This window comes from Argopecten irradians, chromosome 2 (genome assembly GCF_041381155.1).
Source record: "Argopecten irradians isolate NY chromosome 2, Ai_NY, whole genome shotgun sequence".
Classification (NCBI taxonomy): domain Eukaryota; kingdom Metazoa; phylum Mollusca; class Bivalvia; order Pectinida; family Pectinidae; genus Argopecten; species Argopecten irradians.
Genome location: NC_091135.1, coordinates 26,453,208 through 26,467,483, shown reverse-complemented (window position 1 = coordinate 26,467,483; position 14,276 = coordinate 26,453,208). Strand labels below are relative to the sequence as shown.

Here is a 14,276-nt window from a genome sequence, read left to right as displayed (position 1 = left end):
ATTTTTTGCTCTCTATGTTTGTTTTTGTTGCAGGACTGACTGAAATTTCAGGATGACCTATTGTCATCGTGTTTCGTCCGTCGTCGTGCGCCGTGCGCCGTCCGCCGTCCGCCGTCCGCCGTGCGCCGTCCGCCGTGCGTCGTGCGTAAGACTATTTATACAAAAGCCTACTCCTCCTTCATCCTTTGATGGATTTCATCCATATTTGGTTTGAAGCATCATTAGGGAAGGACAATCATATTTTATATATAAATGAGCCTGGTCCGACCCCTAGGGGCTGAGGGGTGGGGCACCAAAAGGGCAAATTTTCTTATTTTAAGCTTTAAAAATCCTACTCCCCCTTCATCCTTGGATGGATTTCATCCATATTTGGTGTGAAACTTCATTGGGGAAGGACAATCATATTTTATATAAATGAGCTTGGTCCGACCCCTAGGGTCAGAGGGGCAGGGCCTCAAAAGGGCAAATTTTCTTAATTTTAGCTTTAAAATCCTACTCCTCCTTCATCCTTGGATGGATTTCATCCATATTTGGTGTGAAACTTCATTAGGGAAGGACAATCATATTTTATATAAATGAGCCTGGTCCGACCCCTAGGGTCAGAGGGGCGGGCCACAAAAGGGCAAATTTTCTTAATTTTAGCTTTAAAATCCTACTCCTCCTTCATCCTTGGATGGATTTCATCCATATTTGGTTTGAAACATCATTGGGGAAGGACAATCATATTTTTATATAAATGAGCCTGGTCCGACCCCTAGGGGCTGAGGGGTGGGGGCCCCAAAAGGGCAAATTTTCTTATTTTAGCTTTAAAATCCTACTCCTTCATCCTTGGATGGATTTCATCCATATTTAGTGTGAAACATCATTAGGTAAGGACATTCATATTTTATATATTTTAGATAGGTGTGACCCCTAGGGGCTGAGGGGTGGGGCCCCAAAAGGGCGAATTTTCTTATTTAAAGCTTTAAAATCCTACTCCTCCTTCATCCTTGGATGGATTTCATCCATATTTGGTGTGAAACATTATTGATGAAGGACAATCATATTTTATATAAATGAGCTTGGTCCCACCCCTAGGGGCTGAATGGTGGGGCCCCAAAAGGGCAAAATTTCTTAATTTTAGCTTTAAAAACCTACTCCTCCTTCATCCTTGGATGGATTTCATCCATATTTGGTGTGAAACATTATTTGGGACGGACAATCATATTTTATATAAATGAGCGTGGTCCAACCCCTAGGGGCTGAGGGGTGGGGCCCCCAAAGGGCAAATTTTCTTAATTTTAGCTTTAAAATCCTACTCCTCCTTCATCCTTGGATGGATTTCATCTATATTTAGTGTAAAACATTATTGGGGAAGGATAATCATATTTGATGTAAATGAGCGTTTTCCAACCCCTAGGCGCTGAGGGGTGGGGCCCCAAATGGGCAAATTTTCTTAATTTTAGCTTTAAAATCCTACTCCTCCTTCATCCTTGGATGGATTTCATCCATATTTGTTGTGAAACATCATTGGGGAAGGACAATCATATTACAAATGAGCCTGGTCCGACCCCTAGGGGCTGAGGGGTGGGGCCCCAAATGGGGAAATTTTCTTAATTTTAGCTTTAAAAATCCTACTCCTCCTCCATCCTTGGATGAATTTTATCCATATTTGGTGTGAAGCATCATTGGGGAAACACAATTATATTTTATATAAATGAGTCTGGTCTGAACCCTAGGAACTGAGGGGTGGGGCCCCAAAAGGGCAAATTTTCTTAATTTTAGCTGGCTCACTTCCTGTTTTAAGGTTTCAGTCTCGATCTCAATAAAAATTGGTCTATAGGGGTTTTAATTGATGCCGAACAACATGCATGCAAACATTTTCTTAAAGATTTTGGTATTCCAAGATGGCCGCTGGCCCACTTCCTGTTTTAAGGTTTCAGTCTCGATCTCAATAAAAATTGGTCTATAGGGGTTTTAATTGATGTCGAACAACATGCAAACATTTTCGTAAAGATTTTGGTATTCCAAGATGGCCGCTGGCCCACTTCCTGTTTTAAGGTTTCAGTCTCCGATCTCAATGAAAAATTGGTCTATAGGGGTTTTAATTGATGCCGAAAAACATGCAAACATTTTCGTAAAGATTTTGGTATTCCAAGATGGTCGCTGGCCCACTTCCTGTTTTTAGGTTTCAGTCTCCGATCTCAAGGAAAATTGGTCTATAGGGGTTTTAATTGATGCCGAACAACATGCAAACATTTTCATAAAGATTTTGGTATTCCAAGATGGCCGCTGGCCCACTTCCTGTTTTAAGGTTTCAGTCTCCGATCTCAATGAAAATTGGTTTATAGGGGTTTTAATTGATGCCGAACAACATGCAAACATTTTCGTAAAGATTTTGGTATTCCAAGATGGCCGCTGGCCCACTTCCTGTTTTAAGGTTTCAGTCTCCGATCTTAATGAAAATTGGTCTATAGTGGTTTTAATTGATTCAGAAGGGGGAACTTTAGGTAAGGACAATCATATTTTATAAAGGACCGAGGTAAGACCCATGGGGATAGTATGACCTAGGTCCAAAATGGGAGCTTTGCTGAAATTTGGCTTTAAAATCTGACTCCTCCTTATATTAATCCTTGAATGGGTTTCGACCATATTTGGATGAAGGGCTACCAAGTTTGTTCAAAAAATGACATTTACCTTTTTCAGAAACTTACACATTCAACTAAGGAGTTCCTTGTATTGTTTATATTAATCGTTAACCAATACTTTATACTGTGACTTTGTTGTTATGTGCCATGAGTCAGATGACCGTTAAGGCCCATGGGCCTCTTGTTTGCTCTCTATGTTTGTTTTTGTTGCAGGACTGACTGAAATGTTCCGAAACCACAAGTTTGTGGGCTGTGTTAACGAGGAATATTGCTTGATGCAGCACCAGACAATGTTATACCTCATTAACACCACAGCTGTCAGGTTGGTCTCTTCCTTATCAAACCTATTATACAAAAGACCCACTAGTGAATAGAAGCGTGACATATAAATATGGTAATACAATATTTGTTGAATTATGAATAGAAGGGTGCTTCAGAATTATTTACAAAACAAACCATGATCTGTTTTTGTTTTTCTTTTTTCTCTATCAGTGATTTCGGTTCTTAATATTAAACAAAATGTAAGTACTGAGCTCTTATCAGTTGAAGACATTATCTTGACAAAATTTGTAGAAAATGACTACAAGCATCCCCCTAAGCTGATTTGCATTACACTGACAATATAAGGTTTCTATAACCTTGAATATAAGGTCAAAGGTTAAATAAACGTTACTGAACTAGAGTGGGACCAATGTTATAATACTAGATGTTGTGCGGTATATGATAATCTTATATCCTTTTAGCCTTAATTGCCTACAATTAGAGGTCACCACTGTTTGGTAGGCTAGATAATGAGATGTGATCACAAAGATTTAGTTGATTTCAGTCCACTTATTTTGATGATATTACATTCATGATCTTTTACAGCAAGGAACTGTTTTACCAAATCATTTTGTTTGACTTTGGGAACTTTGGAACTCTGAGACTTTCGGTAAGAAATTTTCTATAATGATCATACATTGTTAGTACTATATTTTAGTTCCCTGTCACTGAAACTGGGGAGGGACTAATTGATAAGTTTTCCCCTCCATTCATCCAGAAAGTGCTGTTGTCTTGTCTTCTTTTACATCCCAAGACTTTATGAAATACATCTGTGATGCCAGTCTTTTGTATGCCTTTGTCTAACAAAGTGTATCCATGAACAAATTAGAGATTTTTACATTTATTTCAAGCAGCTTCATTCCTTGAAAAGGTGTTTTGCTTTAAAAATTAAACTGTTTATAGCACAAAAATGAAGCTACTTCTGTGGTGACTGCGAATATTAAGTACAATTGTGAGCACCCAGGACAGTAAATATAGGATCTGGCATCAGATTTAGGTGGTTTGGTAGTGTTCCACATTCCGTCAATAACTTGTTACCGTATTCACCATTATAAGTGCCCTCCCCCTATAAGCTTCCCTCCCCTTTTCATGAGGAGAGTTGAAGTTGTATAAACTCCGCCTTTCCATGGATTTAACAAAGTTTTACAACATGTGATACCTCCAACATCAGCATTGTATCCCACATTACATGAACTTGTGAGTCTTTTACATGTGAATCATGACATAATAATGCATCTCAAAGGATAAAAGGCATATGCATGTTTACTTTAACAGATTAATGTACAATGAGTACAGAAACATTTAAAATATGGCTGTCTTTTTTCTTCCACAAGTTTCATTTTGGTTCATTAATAGGCGTCTCCTTTGTTACAATTTGTAAGTACCCTGGGCGCTGATTAGGGCAATGTGGTATGTAATTTATTGACAACTTTTCCTATGTGTTAATTACACATGAAAATTGTGTGTAGGAAACTACACTAGAAGCAGAACCCTACCACCCCTGTATAAAGAGCACCTGCTTCATAAGACTACCTCTCTAAAATCCAAAATTTTTAAATTTAACACAGTTCAAGCTTAATCAAGACTGCTTGGCTAAAAAGACCACTTTTTTGTCCTTTCGTTGGTCTTTATAGACAGGGTTGACTATTCCTTACTATAGTAAAGTATATTCAGATGTATCAGCTGATGATGGCATTTGGCTGAATTCCAATAATGTATTTTGATATTGTAAATTATGACCAAGTTTTTCACTTTATTTAAATATATACTTAAAGATGCTCCACCACTGACAAATGGTATCTTTTCTCTATCAACAATAGGAGCAGACAAATAAATATCTTTCTTCAGTTGCAAAAGTTACTTCCACCATTACCACTATAGGAAAGTTTGAACTTAAAATTTTACCTGATTTACCTGATTTTACCTGATTTACCTTGATTTACCTGATTTACTGATTTACCTGATTTACCTTGATTTACCTGATTGACCTGATTTACCTGATTTACCTTGATTTACCTTATTTACCTGATTTACCTTGATTTACCTGATTTACCTGATTTACCTTTACCTGATTTACCTTTACCTGATTGACCTTAAAATTTTACCTGATTTACCTGATTTTACCTGATTTACCTTGATTTACCTGATTTACTGATTTACCTGATCTTCGATCTATATAGGGAACAATACCTCTTGACCTCCTCAATTTAGACTTGAGTCACTTGAATTTTCACTTGTTGCACATACATCGCCGAGTCACACTCATAGATGCCCACTCAATTTTAATTCAGGATAAAAATATCAACCTCCTGTCTTGACTTATCAGTTTTTTATTTGTCGTTTTATTCTAAGTCAGTAAAAGTGTTATTCTATGCGTTTTGTAAAAAGTTTGGCTGGACACCAATATCTATCAGTTGTATCCACTAATTTTTATTATAGGCTCCAATCTATCCCACTAGACGGGATAAAGCTTTAGATTAATCAAATATAGGCAGAGATTCCAGTGTTAATACAGTTCACCATCGTCCTGCTACAGTCTGGTCTTATATACTGACCTACGTAATTTGCCTAAAAGTACTGTCCCACTGAACGTCTCGGACCACAAATTGACCACACTCAGTGACCGATTGATATTAATTAGGGATATATACACAGGGATAATGAGACTGATTGAGGAAGTGTATTCTGTTCATTGTAATAATATACATCTTGTGTAGACATCTGTACACATGTTACTGTCACTGACGATATCTGATATCCCTATACAATGATGTAATATATACATCTTGTGTAGACATCTATACACATACCACTGTCACTGACGATATCTTATATCCATAGACAATGTTGATCTCAAGTAGTCCACTATTAGCAAGTGAAGCCGAATTAGTGCAAAAAATTTTGAACAAAGTTAGAAAATTTGCAAAACAATCATTTAAAGTTTATAATTTGACAAAGTTCTATGAAAATTTTCTCCTTTGTTGTACTGTGAACAAATACAATCAGTGCTTGTATTTCTATTTTCTCCTTTGTTGTACTATGAACATATAAATCAGTGCTTGTATTTCTATTTTCTCCTTTGTTGTACTATGAACATATACAATCAGTGCTTGTAATTTCTCCTTGTGTACTATGAATTCCCATACACTTACCCTGATGACATAATCACCACAACGAATTATTACTGAAGCAAATACATAGAAGGAAGATTATACATGTACACTTGTGATATTAGATAATACATCTTATGTTAATGATATATTGCTCCAATCTTAGAACAGGCTATGTACTCCACTGTTTGTCTATGTAGCACTGTAAGATTTAACTCCCTTTGTGTGTAGTAGTAGACAGGGAATGTTGTCTTTTCCTCTGTATGCAGTGTAGTATACTAGAATTGTCTCCCCTGTCTCTACCAGTACAAGTTTGTATGTACCTTGTATAGCAGGAATTTTCTCCCAAAACTATATATGGAAATATTAAATAATAATTCCAGTGATATTTTTTTTAAGTCCTTCTTTGATCCAGATCTCTGTGTATATTGTATGACATTTTACTCTTAATTTATGTCTATGTGACCCCTTTCCATGTGTTACCCCTGTCTATGTGTGTACCCCTTTCCATGTGCTACCCCTGTCTATGGGTAACCCCTGTCTATGTGTAACCCCTGTCTATGTGTAACCCCTGTCTATGTGTAGCCCCTGTCTATGAGTTACCCCTGTCTATGTGACCCCTTTCCATGTGTTACCCCTGTCTATGTTACCCCTGTCGATGGGTGACCCCTGTCGATGGGTGACCCCTGTCTATGTGTGACCCCTGTCTATGTGTGGCCTCAGTCTATGTGTGGCCTCAGTCTATGTGTGACCCCTGTCTATGTGACCCCAGTCTATGTTACCCCTGTCTATGTGTGACCCCTGTCTATGTGACCCCAGTCTATGTGTGACCTCAGTCTATGTTACCTCTGTCTATGTGTGACCCCTGTCTATGTGTGACCCCTGTCTGTGTGTGACACTGTCTATGTGTGACCTCAGTCTTCTTTGTGTAACCCCTGTCTATGTGTAACCCCTGTCTATGTGTGACCTCAGTCTATTGTTACCTCTGTCAATGTGTAACCCCTGTCTATGTGTGACCCCTGTCTATGTGTGACACTGTCTATGTGTGACCTCAGTCTTTGTGTAACCCCTGTCTATGTTACCAGTGTGACCTCTGTCTATGTTACCTCTGTCTATGTGTAACCCTGTCTATGTGTGACCCCTGTCTATGTGTACCCCTGTCTATGTGTGACCTGTCTGGTACCCTTTGTGTACCCTGTCTATGTGTGACCCCTGTCTATGTGTACACTGTCTATGTGTGACCTCAGTCTTTGTGTAACCCCTGTCTATGTGTGACCCCTGTCTATGTGTGACCCCTGTCTATGTGTGACCCCTGTCTATGTGTGACCCCTGTCTATGTTACCCCTGTCTATGTGTGACCCCTGTCTATGTTACCACTGTCTATGTGTGACCCCTGTCTATGTGTTACCCCTGTCTATGTGTGACCCCTGTCTATGTGTAACCCCTGTCTATGTGTAACCCCTGTCTATGTGTGACCCCTGTCTATGTGTGACCCCTGTCTATGTGTGACCTCAGTCTATGTGTGACCCCTGTCTATGTGTAACCCCTGTCTATGTGTGACCCCTGTCTATGTGTGACCCCTGTCTATGTGTGACCCCTGTCTATGTGTGACCCCTGTCTATGTGTGACCCCTGTCTATGTGTGACCCCTGTCTATGTGTGACCCCTGTCTATGTGTGACCCCTGTCTATGTTACCTCTGTCTATGTGTAACCCCTGTCTATGTTACCAGTCTATGTGTGACCCCTGTCTATGTGTGACCCCTGTCTATGTGTGACCCGTCTGTCTATGTCTATGTGTAACCCCTGTCTATGTTACACAGTCTATGTGTAACCCCTGTCTATGTTACCCAGTCTATGTGTGACCCCTGTCTATGTGTGACCCAGTCTTGTGTACCCAGTCTATGTGTGACCCTGTCTGTGTACCCTGTCTATGTGTGACCCCTGTCTATGTGTGACCCCTGTCTATGTGTAACCCCTGTCTATGTTACACAGTCTATGTGTGACCCCTGTCTATGTGTGACCCCTGTCTATGTGTGACCCCTGTCTATGTGTGTGACCCCTGTCTATGTGTGACCTCAGTCTATGTGTTACCCCTGTCTATGTGTGACCCCTGTCTATGTGTGACCCCTGTCTATGTGTACCTCTGTCTATGTGTAACCCCTGTCTATGTGTGACCCCTGTCTATGTGTGACCCCTGTCTATGTGTGACCACTGTCTATGTGTACCCCTGTCTATGTGTGACCCCTGTCTGTGGGACCCCTGTCTATGTGTGACCCCAGTCTATGTGTGACCCCTGTCTATGTGTGACCCTGTCTATGTGTGACCCCTGTCTATGTGTGACCCCTGTCTATGTGTGACCCCTGTCTATGTGTGACCCCTGTCTATGTGTGACCCCTGTCTATGTGTGACCCCTGTCTATGTGTGACCCCTGTCTGTGTGACCCCTGTCTATGTGTGACCCCTGTCTATGTGTGACCCCTGTCTATGTGTGACCCCTGTCTATGTGTGACCCCTGTCTATGTGTGACCCCTGTCTATGTGTAACCCCTGTCTATGTGTGACCCCTGTCTATGTGTGACCCCTGTCTATGTGTGACCTCAGTCTATGTGTAACCCCTGTCTATGTGTGACCCCTGTCTATGTGTGACCCCTGTCTATGTGTGACCCCTGTCTATGTGTGACCCCTGTCTATGTGTGACCCCTGTCTATGTGTGACCCCTGTCTATGTGTGACACGTCTATGTGTACCCCTGTCTATGTGTGACCCCTGTCTATGTGTGACCCCAGTCTATGTGTGACCTCAGTCTATGTGTGACCCTGTCTATGTGTACCCCTGTCTATGTGTGACCCCTGTCTATGTGTGTGTGCCCTGTCTATGTGTGACCCTGTCTATGTTTGGTGTCTAGACCCCTGTCTATGTTACCCTGTTATGTGTAACCCCTGTCTATGTGTACCTGTCTATGTGTGACCCCTGTCTATGTGTGACCCCTCAGTCTATGTGTGACCCCTGTCTATGTGTGACCCCTGTCTATGTGTGACCCCTGTCTATGTGTGACCCCTGTCTATGTGGACCCCTGTCTATGTGCCCTGTGTACCCCTGTCTATGTGTGACCCCTGTCTATGTGTGACCCTGTCTATGTGTGACCTGTCTATGTGTGACCCCTGTCTATGTGTGACCTGTCCTGTGTACCCTGTTTATGTGTGTACCCATGTCTGTGTGACCCTGTCTATGTGTGACCTCTGTCTATGTGTGACCCCTGTCTATGTGTGACCCCTGTCTATGTGTGACCCCTGTCTATGTGTGACCCCTGTCTATGTGTGTACCTCTGTCTATGTGTGACCCTGTCTATGTGTAACCCCTGTCTATGTGTGACCTTGTCTGTGTGACCCTGTCTATGTGTGACCCTGTCTATGTGTGACCCTGTCTATGTGTGACCCCTGTCTATGTGTGACCCTGTCTATGTGTACCTGTGTCTATGTGTGACCCCTGTCTATGTGTACCTTGTCTATGTGTGACCCCTGTCTATGTGTACCCTGTCTATGTGTTACCCCTGTCTATGTGTTACCCCTGTCTATGTGTAACCCCTGTCTATGTGTAACCCCTGTCTATGTGTGACCCCTGTCTATGTGTAACCCCTGTCTATGTGTTACCCCTGTCTATGTGTGTCCCCTGTCTATGTGTTACCCCTGTCTATGTGTGACCCCTGTCTATGTGTGACCCCTGTCTATGTGTTACCCCTGTCTATGTGTGTCCACTGTCTATGTGTTACCCCTGTCTATGTGCGATCCCTGTCTATGTGTGACCTCTGTCTAAGTGTTACCCCTGTCTATGTATGACCCTGTTCCTTTGTATGTCTTGTCTGTTGTAGGAGCCAGCACCGATCTATGACCTTGCCATGATTGCCCTTGACCTTGATGAAAGTGGATGGATGGAAGCAGATGGACCTAAAGAGGATTTAGCTAATTATATAGTGGATTTCCTGTCCAGTAAAAGGGAGATGTTGGAGGATTATTTCTCCATGGAGATAGATCTGGTTGGTATTGAGAGTATATACTATTAGTTACACAATTTGTTAGTGACCTAATACGCAAAAAAATTGGGTCTTAAATAAATATGTATCAGGCGAGGCGATCCCAATACATCTTCTTCTTCACTAACAAACTGTGTAACAAATTTATCCCCTCGAAGACCCTTTCAATCAAATAACTGCAAAAATACATTATGTATGGAATCAAAATGACTCCTATCTTAAGCAATTTTAGCTGAATGAATGATTTACCTCATTTTACATTACTGTTTAATACTCCTCAACAAGTCATGATGATTTCATTTTGCTATTTTGATATAACTTCAGATCCTTCTCTAGAAAAAGGGAGGGACGCTAATTATGGCGTATACAGTATTTTTTTACAGAGAAGTTGCGTGCTTCCCTTTGTTTGATTGTTGTAGGAAGGAAACCTCCATACAGTCCCCATATTACTAGAGAACTTTGAACCAGATATGGATGGCCTACCTATGTTTATTCTTCGTCTGGCAACTGAGGTGATAAAATCAGACACATATAAAATACCTCTTCACAATTAATAAATCTACTTTTCAATATTTTTTTGCTCTCCCTTAATATTGCTGTACATGTATAAATTGAATGTGGCTTCAATTTTTGAATACATTGTGATACAGTATAGGCAGGTTATTGATGAGGGTCAATGTTTTCGTAATTTGGACCAAAAACAAGACAGTTGTGAAATTTCACGATTTAGCTGTAAGAGTATATGTAATTTACTGTTAATCAATTTTCCACAGATAACCTTTTCACAATCATACCAATGTCCCACAAAACCGCAAAATGACTGGTTAAATGTTATATGTTATATACATAGTATTTTCATAATATTTTCTCAACTGCCCATGGAGCACATACAGTTATTATGTCTATTTGGGTTCTTGTTCTGATTTTATGGAATCATTTCCTCAGACAAACTTGTATAATTATCCTTTCATCTGTAGGTTGACTGGGATGAGGAGAAGAGATGCTTTGACAGTTTTGCCAAAGAGACAAGCCAGTTCTACAGTGTCAAGAAGAGTATGTTTGTTCCAGCTGAGGATTCAGATGTAAGTAAAACAGACTGATATGTCAGTGTCTTATATCTGATCACAGTGATGGTTAGAGAAGGATATGATAGATTTCAGTTTGTGTGGAAAGATCCAGGGGAAAAACAATCTTAGAAAGCATAAATATATTGTTCTGTAGATTGCCAGTCATTTTTAACACTAGAGTAAATTCAATTCATCCATCCCTGAAATTTTATAATGGACTGGTCTAGTCTTTGATTTGGAACAGCCTAAATGTGTCTTCAGGGGTGAATAAGTTAAACATCTATAATTTTTTTGTAGTTGACACGGTCAAAAATAGGGTCATACTGATGTCTAACTATTATAACTGATATTCTTATAGAAATTTTTTGCTTTTATAATTTCTAACAACTCTGAATTGAATATGTGTATTGCAAAACAGGAACATATAAAGTGTAGATATTTATAATATTGTTCCATGATCATTGGGATAACCCTGATATGTTGATTGGTGACAATAGAGTTTTCTAGAAACAATATATGTGTGTATTTTGATGAATAGTTTCAGAATTGGGGGAAATGCAGAGCTTTCTAAAAATAATTTATGTGAATATTGGGAAATGGTTTTTATTTAAAAAATAACTATTAAAATTCTTTTTGTGATAAGATAAAAGAAAAAGTGAAATGGAAACTTCTGTGTTTAATGATCCATTTTGGGTACTGACACTAGTACACTGTACTCATGTCACTAAACATAAAAAGCAGGAGCAAAATAAACTGAATACTGAAATATTATTTCTACAGAAGAATTGGAAGTGGAAGACAGAGCATGTGGTGTTTCCTGCTCTGAGAACGCTGTTATACCCACCATCTACCATGGCTAAGGATTCAAGTATACTACAGATAGCAAATCTACCAGACCTCTACAAAGTGTTCGAGAGATGTTGATACCAGACCACTACAAAGTGTTCGAGAGATGTTGATACCAGACCTCTACAAAGTGTTCGAGAGATGTTGATACCAGACCTCTACAAAGTGGTCGAGAGATGTTGATACCAGACCTCTACAAAGTGTTCGAGAGATGTTGATACCAGACCTCTACAAAGTGTTCGAGAGATGTTGATACCAGACCTCTACAAAGTGGTCGAGAGATGTTGATACCAGACCTCTACAAAGTGGTCGAGAGATGTTGATACCAGACCTCTACAAAGTGGTCGAGAGATGTTGATACCAGATCTTTAAAAAATATGGTTGTAGGTAAAAACCATAAGTATTTTGCAATAATATATAGCAATCTTATTATTGAAAAAGAACAAAGAATTTTGTCATGATTTGTAGCAAACTTATTGTTGAAAAAGAACAATCATCATTTTAATGTTGACAAAATTCTACCACATATATACATTGTTCAGAAATAGATGAAATCTACCAGATCTGTATAAAGTGCTATAGATATATTAATTAGCCTACTCTATGCAAAGTGTTCGACAGGTGTTGACAAACTCTACCAGATCTGAGAATTGTTGATCATATCAGCCAGATCTTTATATAGTGACATAGACATATGTTGATGAATTTTGAGGACCTTATCGACGTTCATAATTTCATAGATCCGAACTAAGTGAAGAAGAAGAGTCGAGTGTTTCATATATTGTTGTTATTAATGATACTTCATTTGTTGTACATATATAAATACAAAAAAGTTACACTTTGTCTTCTTTTTACCACACCTGTCACCAATTTATTTGAATTTTACCTGAGTGTATAGAGGATGAGCCGAAAGGCTCAAGGTAATAAAAGAATAGAATAGGATAGATAAGATCAATGGCATAAAGTTGTGGGTATCCTGTTACAACACCTCACCTTCATTGACCTTATGTTGGCTCCGAAATTAGGCAGACTTTTCTATGACCTGATTCTCTCCTTGATTTCAAATAAAGACGATGATGGGACTGTTGACTGGACCTTTGTAGATATCTTCAAAATAAAATGGTGTAGAAAACTACAAGTGCTACCTAGAAAACAGGTTAAAAAAGTACTGGGAGGTTTGACTTCTCCATCCCACTCCCTGTCCGATAGATCTCTGGTAATCCTAGAACCATGGGAATGGAGATCAAGACGAAGTAAAAAAAAATGAATATGGAAGGGGGAAAAACAAGATATGCCTTTTGTATCGTTTATTTCTCTGAACACAATGTCACATCTTTATTTTAACACATACCTTATATCAGTTTTGAAAAAATGAATAATAAAATATGTATCACAGTCAAAATAACTGTACTTAATACAGTAAACGATTTGGTTGTGCACACTTTACAAAGTCACCAACACATACTTGTCAAGTGCCTCTGGAAGTGACGATATAATCAATTATACATTAACATCTCTGCTGTTTAAAGTTCTTATTCATAGAATTATTTTAAGAGGCTTCAATTCACGATTGATTCTCTTTGAACTATGTACAGATGTAATTCAAATTCTGAATTTAAACCTGCCATAATTTACAGTATAGTAAGGGTTACGATATCCCTTCATATGGAGACAACATATGAGTTTGTTCCCTCCAATGAATTTGTGGGTGATGTAATTATATAATGAGGATGGGGACGTATAGAATCCTTCATCCCCTTTGGGCTGAGACAGGAATCTTACCCCTTGGGTTGAGATTATCCTAAGTTGTCTAACACGAGGCTGTGTCGAGTGTTTGACAGCTTAATAATCTTATCCCTAGGGTTGGGATATCCTGTCTCATCTCACAGAGGGCGAATGACTCTTTTCCTCTTACCCCGTGCACCACTTTGTGTCTCTAATAAACGTGTCACTTATTCAAGCGAGGATGACGTAACCTCAATGAATCTTCGTCTTCGTCGTCTTTTGACGTCATTTCATTGTTGTGGTGACGTTATAATACTATTACCGCGACGTCATGATACTGTTGTTGTGACGTCATACAATTAATGAGCACGTGCAAAGATCTCGTGTAGCTTGTCTTTATCCTAGGGTAAGATAGAGATATCCATCTCTTGGGTAAGAGAAAGACACGCTCTCACATCTATCTTTTACAGAGTAACACTCTCATTTAATGATTTCGTCAGTTTGATCAATGTAATGTACAGTAGTGTTGTCTTATTCCAATATTTTTTTTTAT

General features: G+C 39.4%; 1 protein-coding gene across 2 annotated transcripts in view; it reads left to right on the top strand.

The window, feature by feature from the left end:
• LOC138314964 (DNA mismatch repair protein Mlh1-like) overlaps positions 1–12,834 on the top strand; it is a 103,373-nt gene extending 90,539 nt beyond the window's left edge. For both annotated transcript variants that reach the window (XM_069255628.1, XM_069255629.1), the window contains 6 exons: positions 2,841–2,949; positions 3,495–3,558; positions 9,924–10,088; positions 10,505–10,597; positions 11,063–11,167; positions 11,933–12,834. In XM_069255628.1, the coding sequence (XP_069111729.1) occupies positions 2,841–2,949; positions 3,495–3,558; positions 9,924–10,088; positions 10,505–10,597; positions 11,063–11,167; positions 11,933–12,076 (680 nt within the window). In that variant the 3' untranslated portion in view covers positions 12,077–12,834. The remainder of the gene's footprint in view (positions 1–2,840; positions 2,950–3,494; positions 3,559–9,923; positions 10,089–10,504; positions 10,598–11,062; positions 11,168–11,932) is intronic.
• Positions 12,835–14,276: the final 1,442 nt, after the last annotated feature.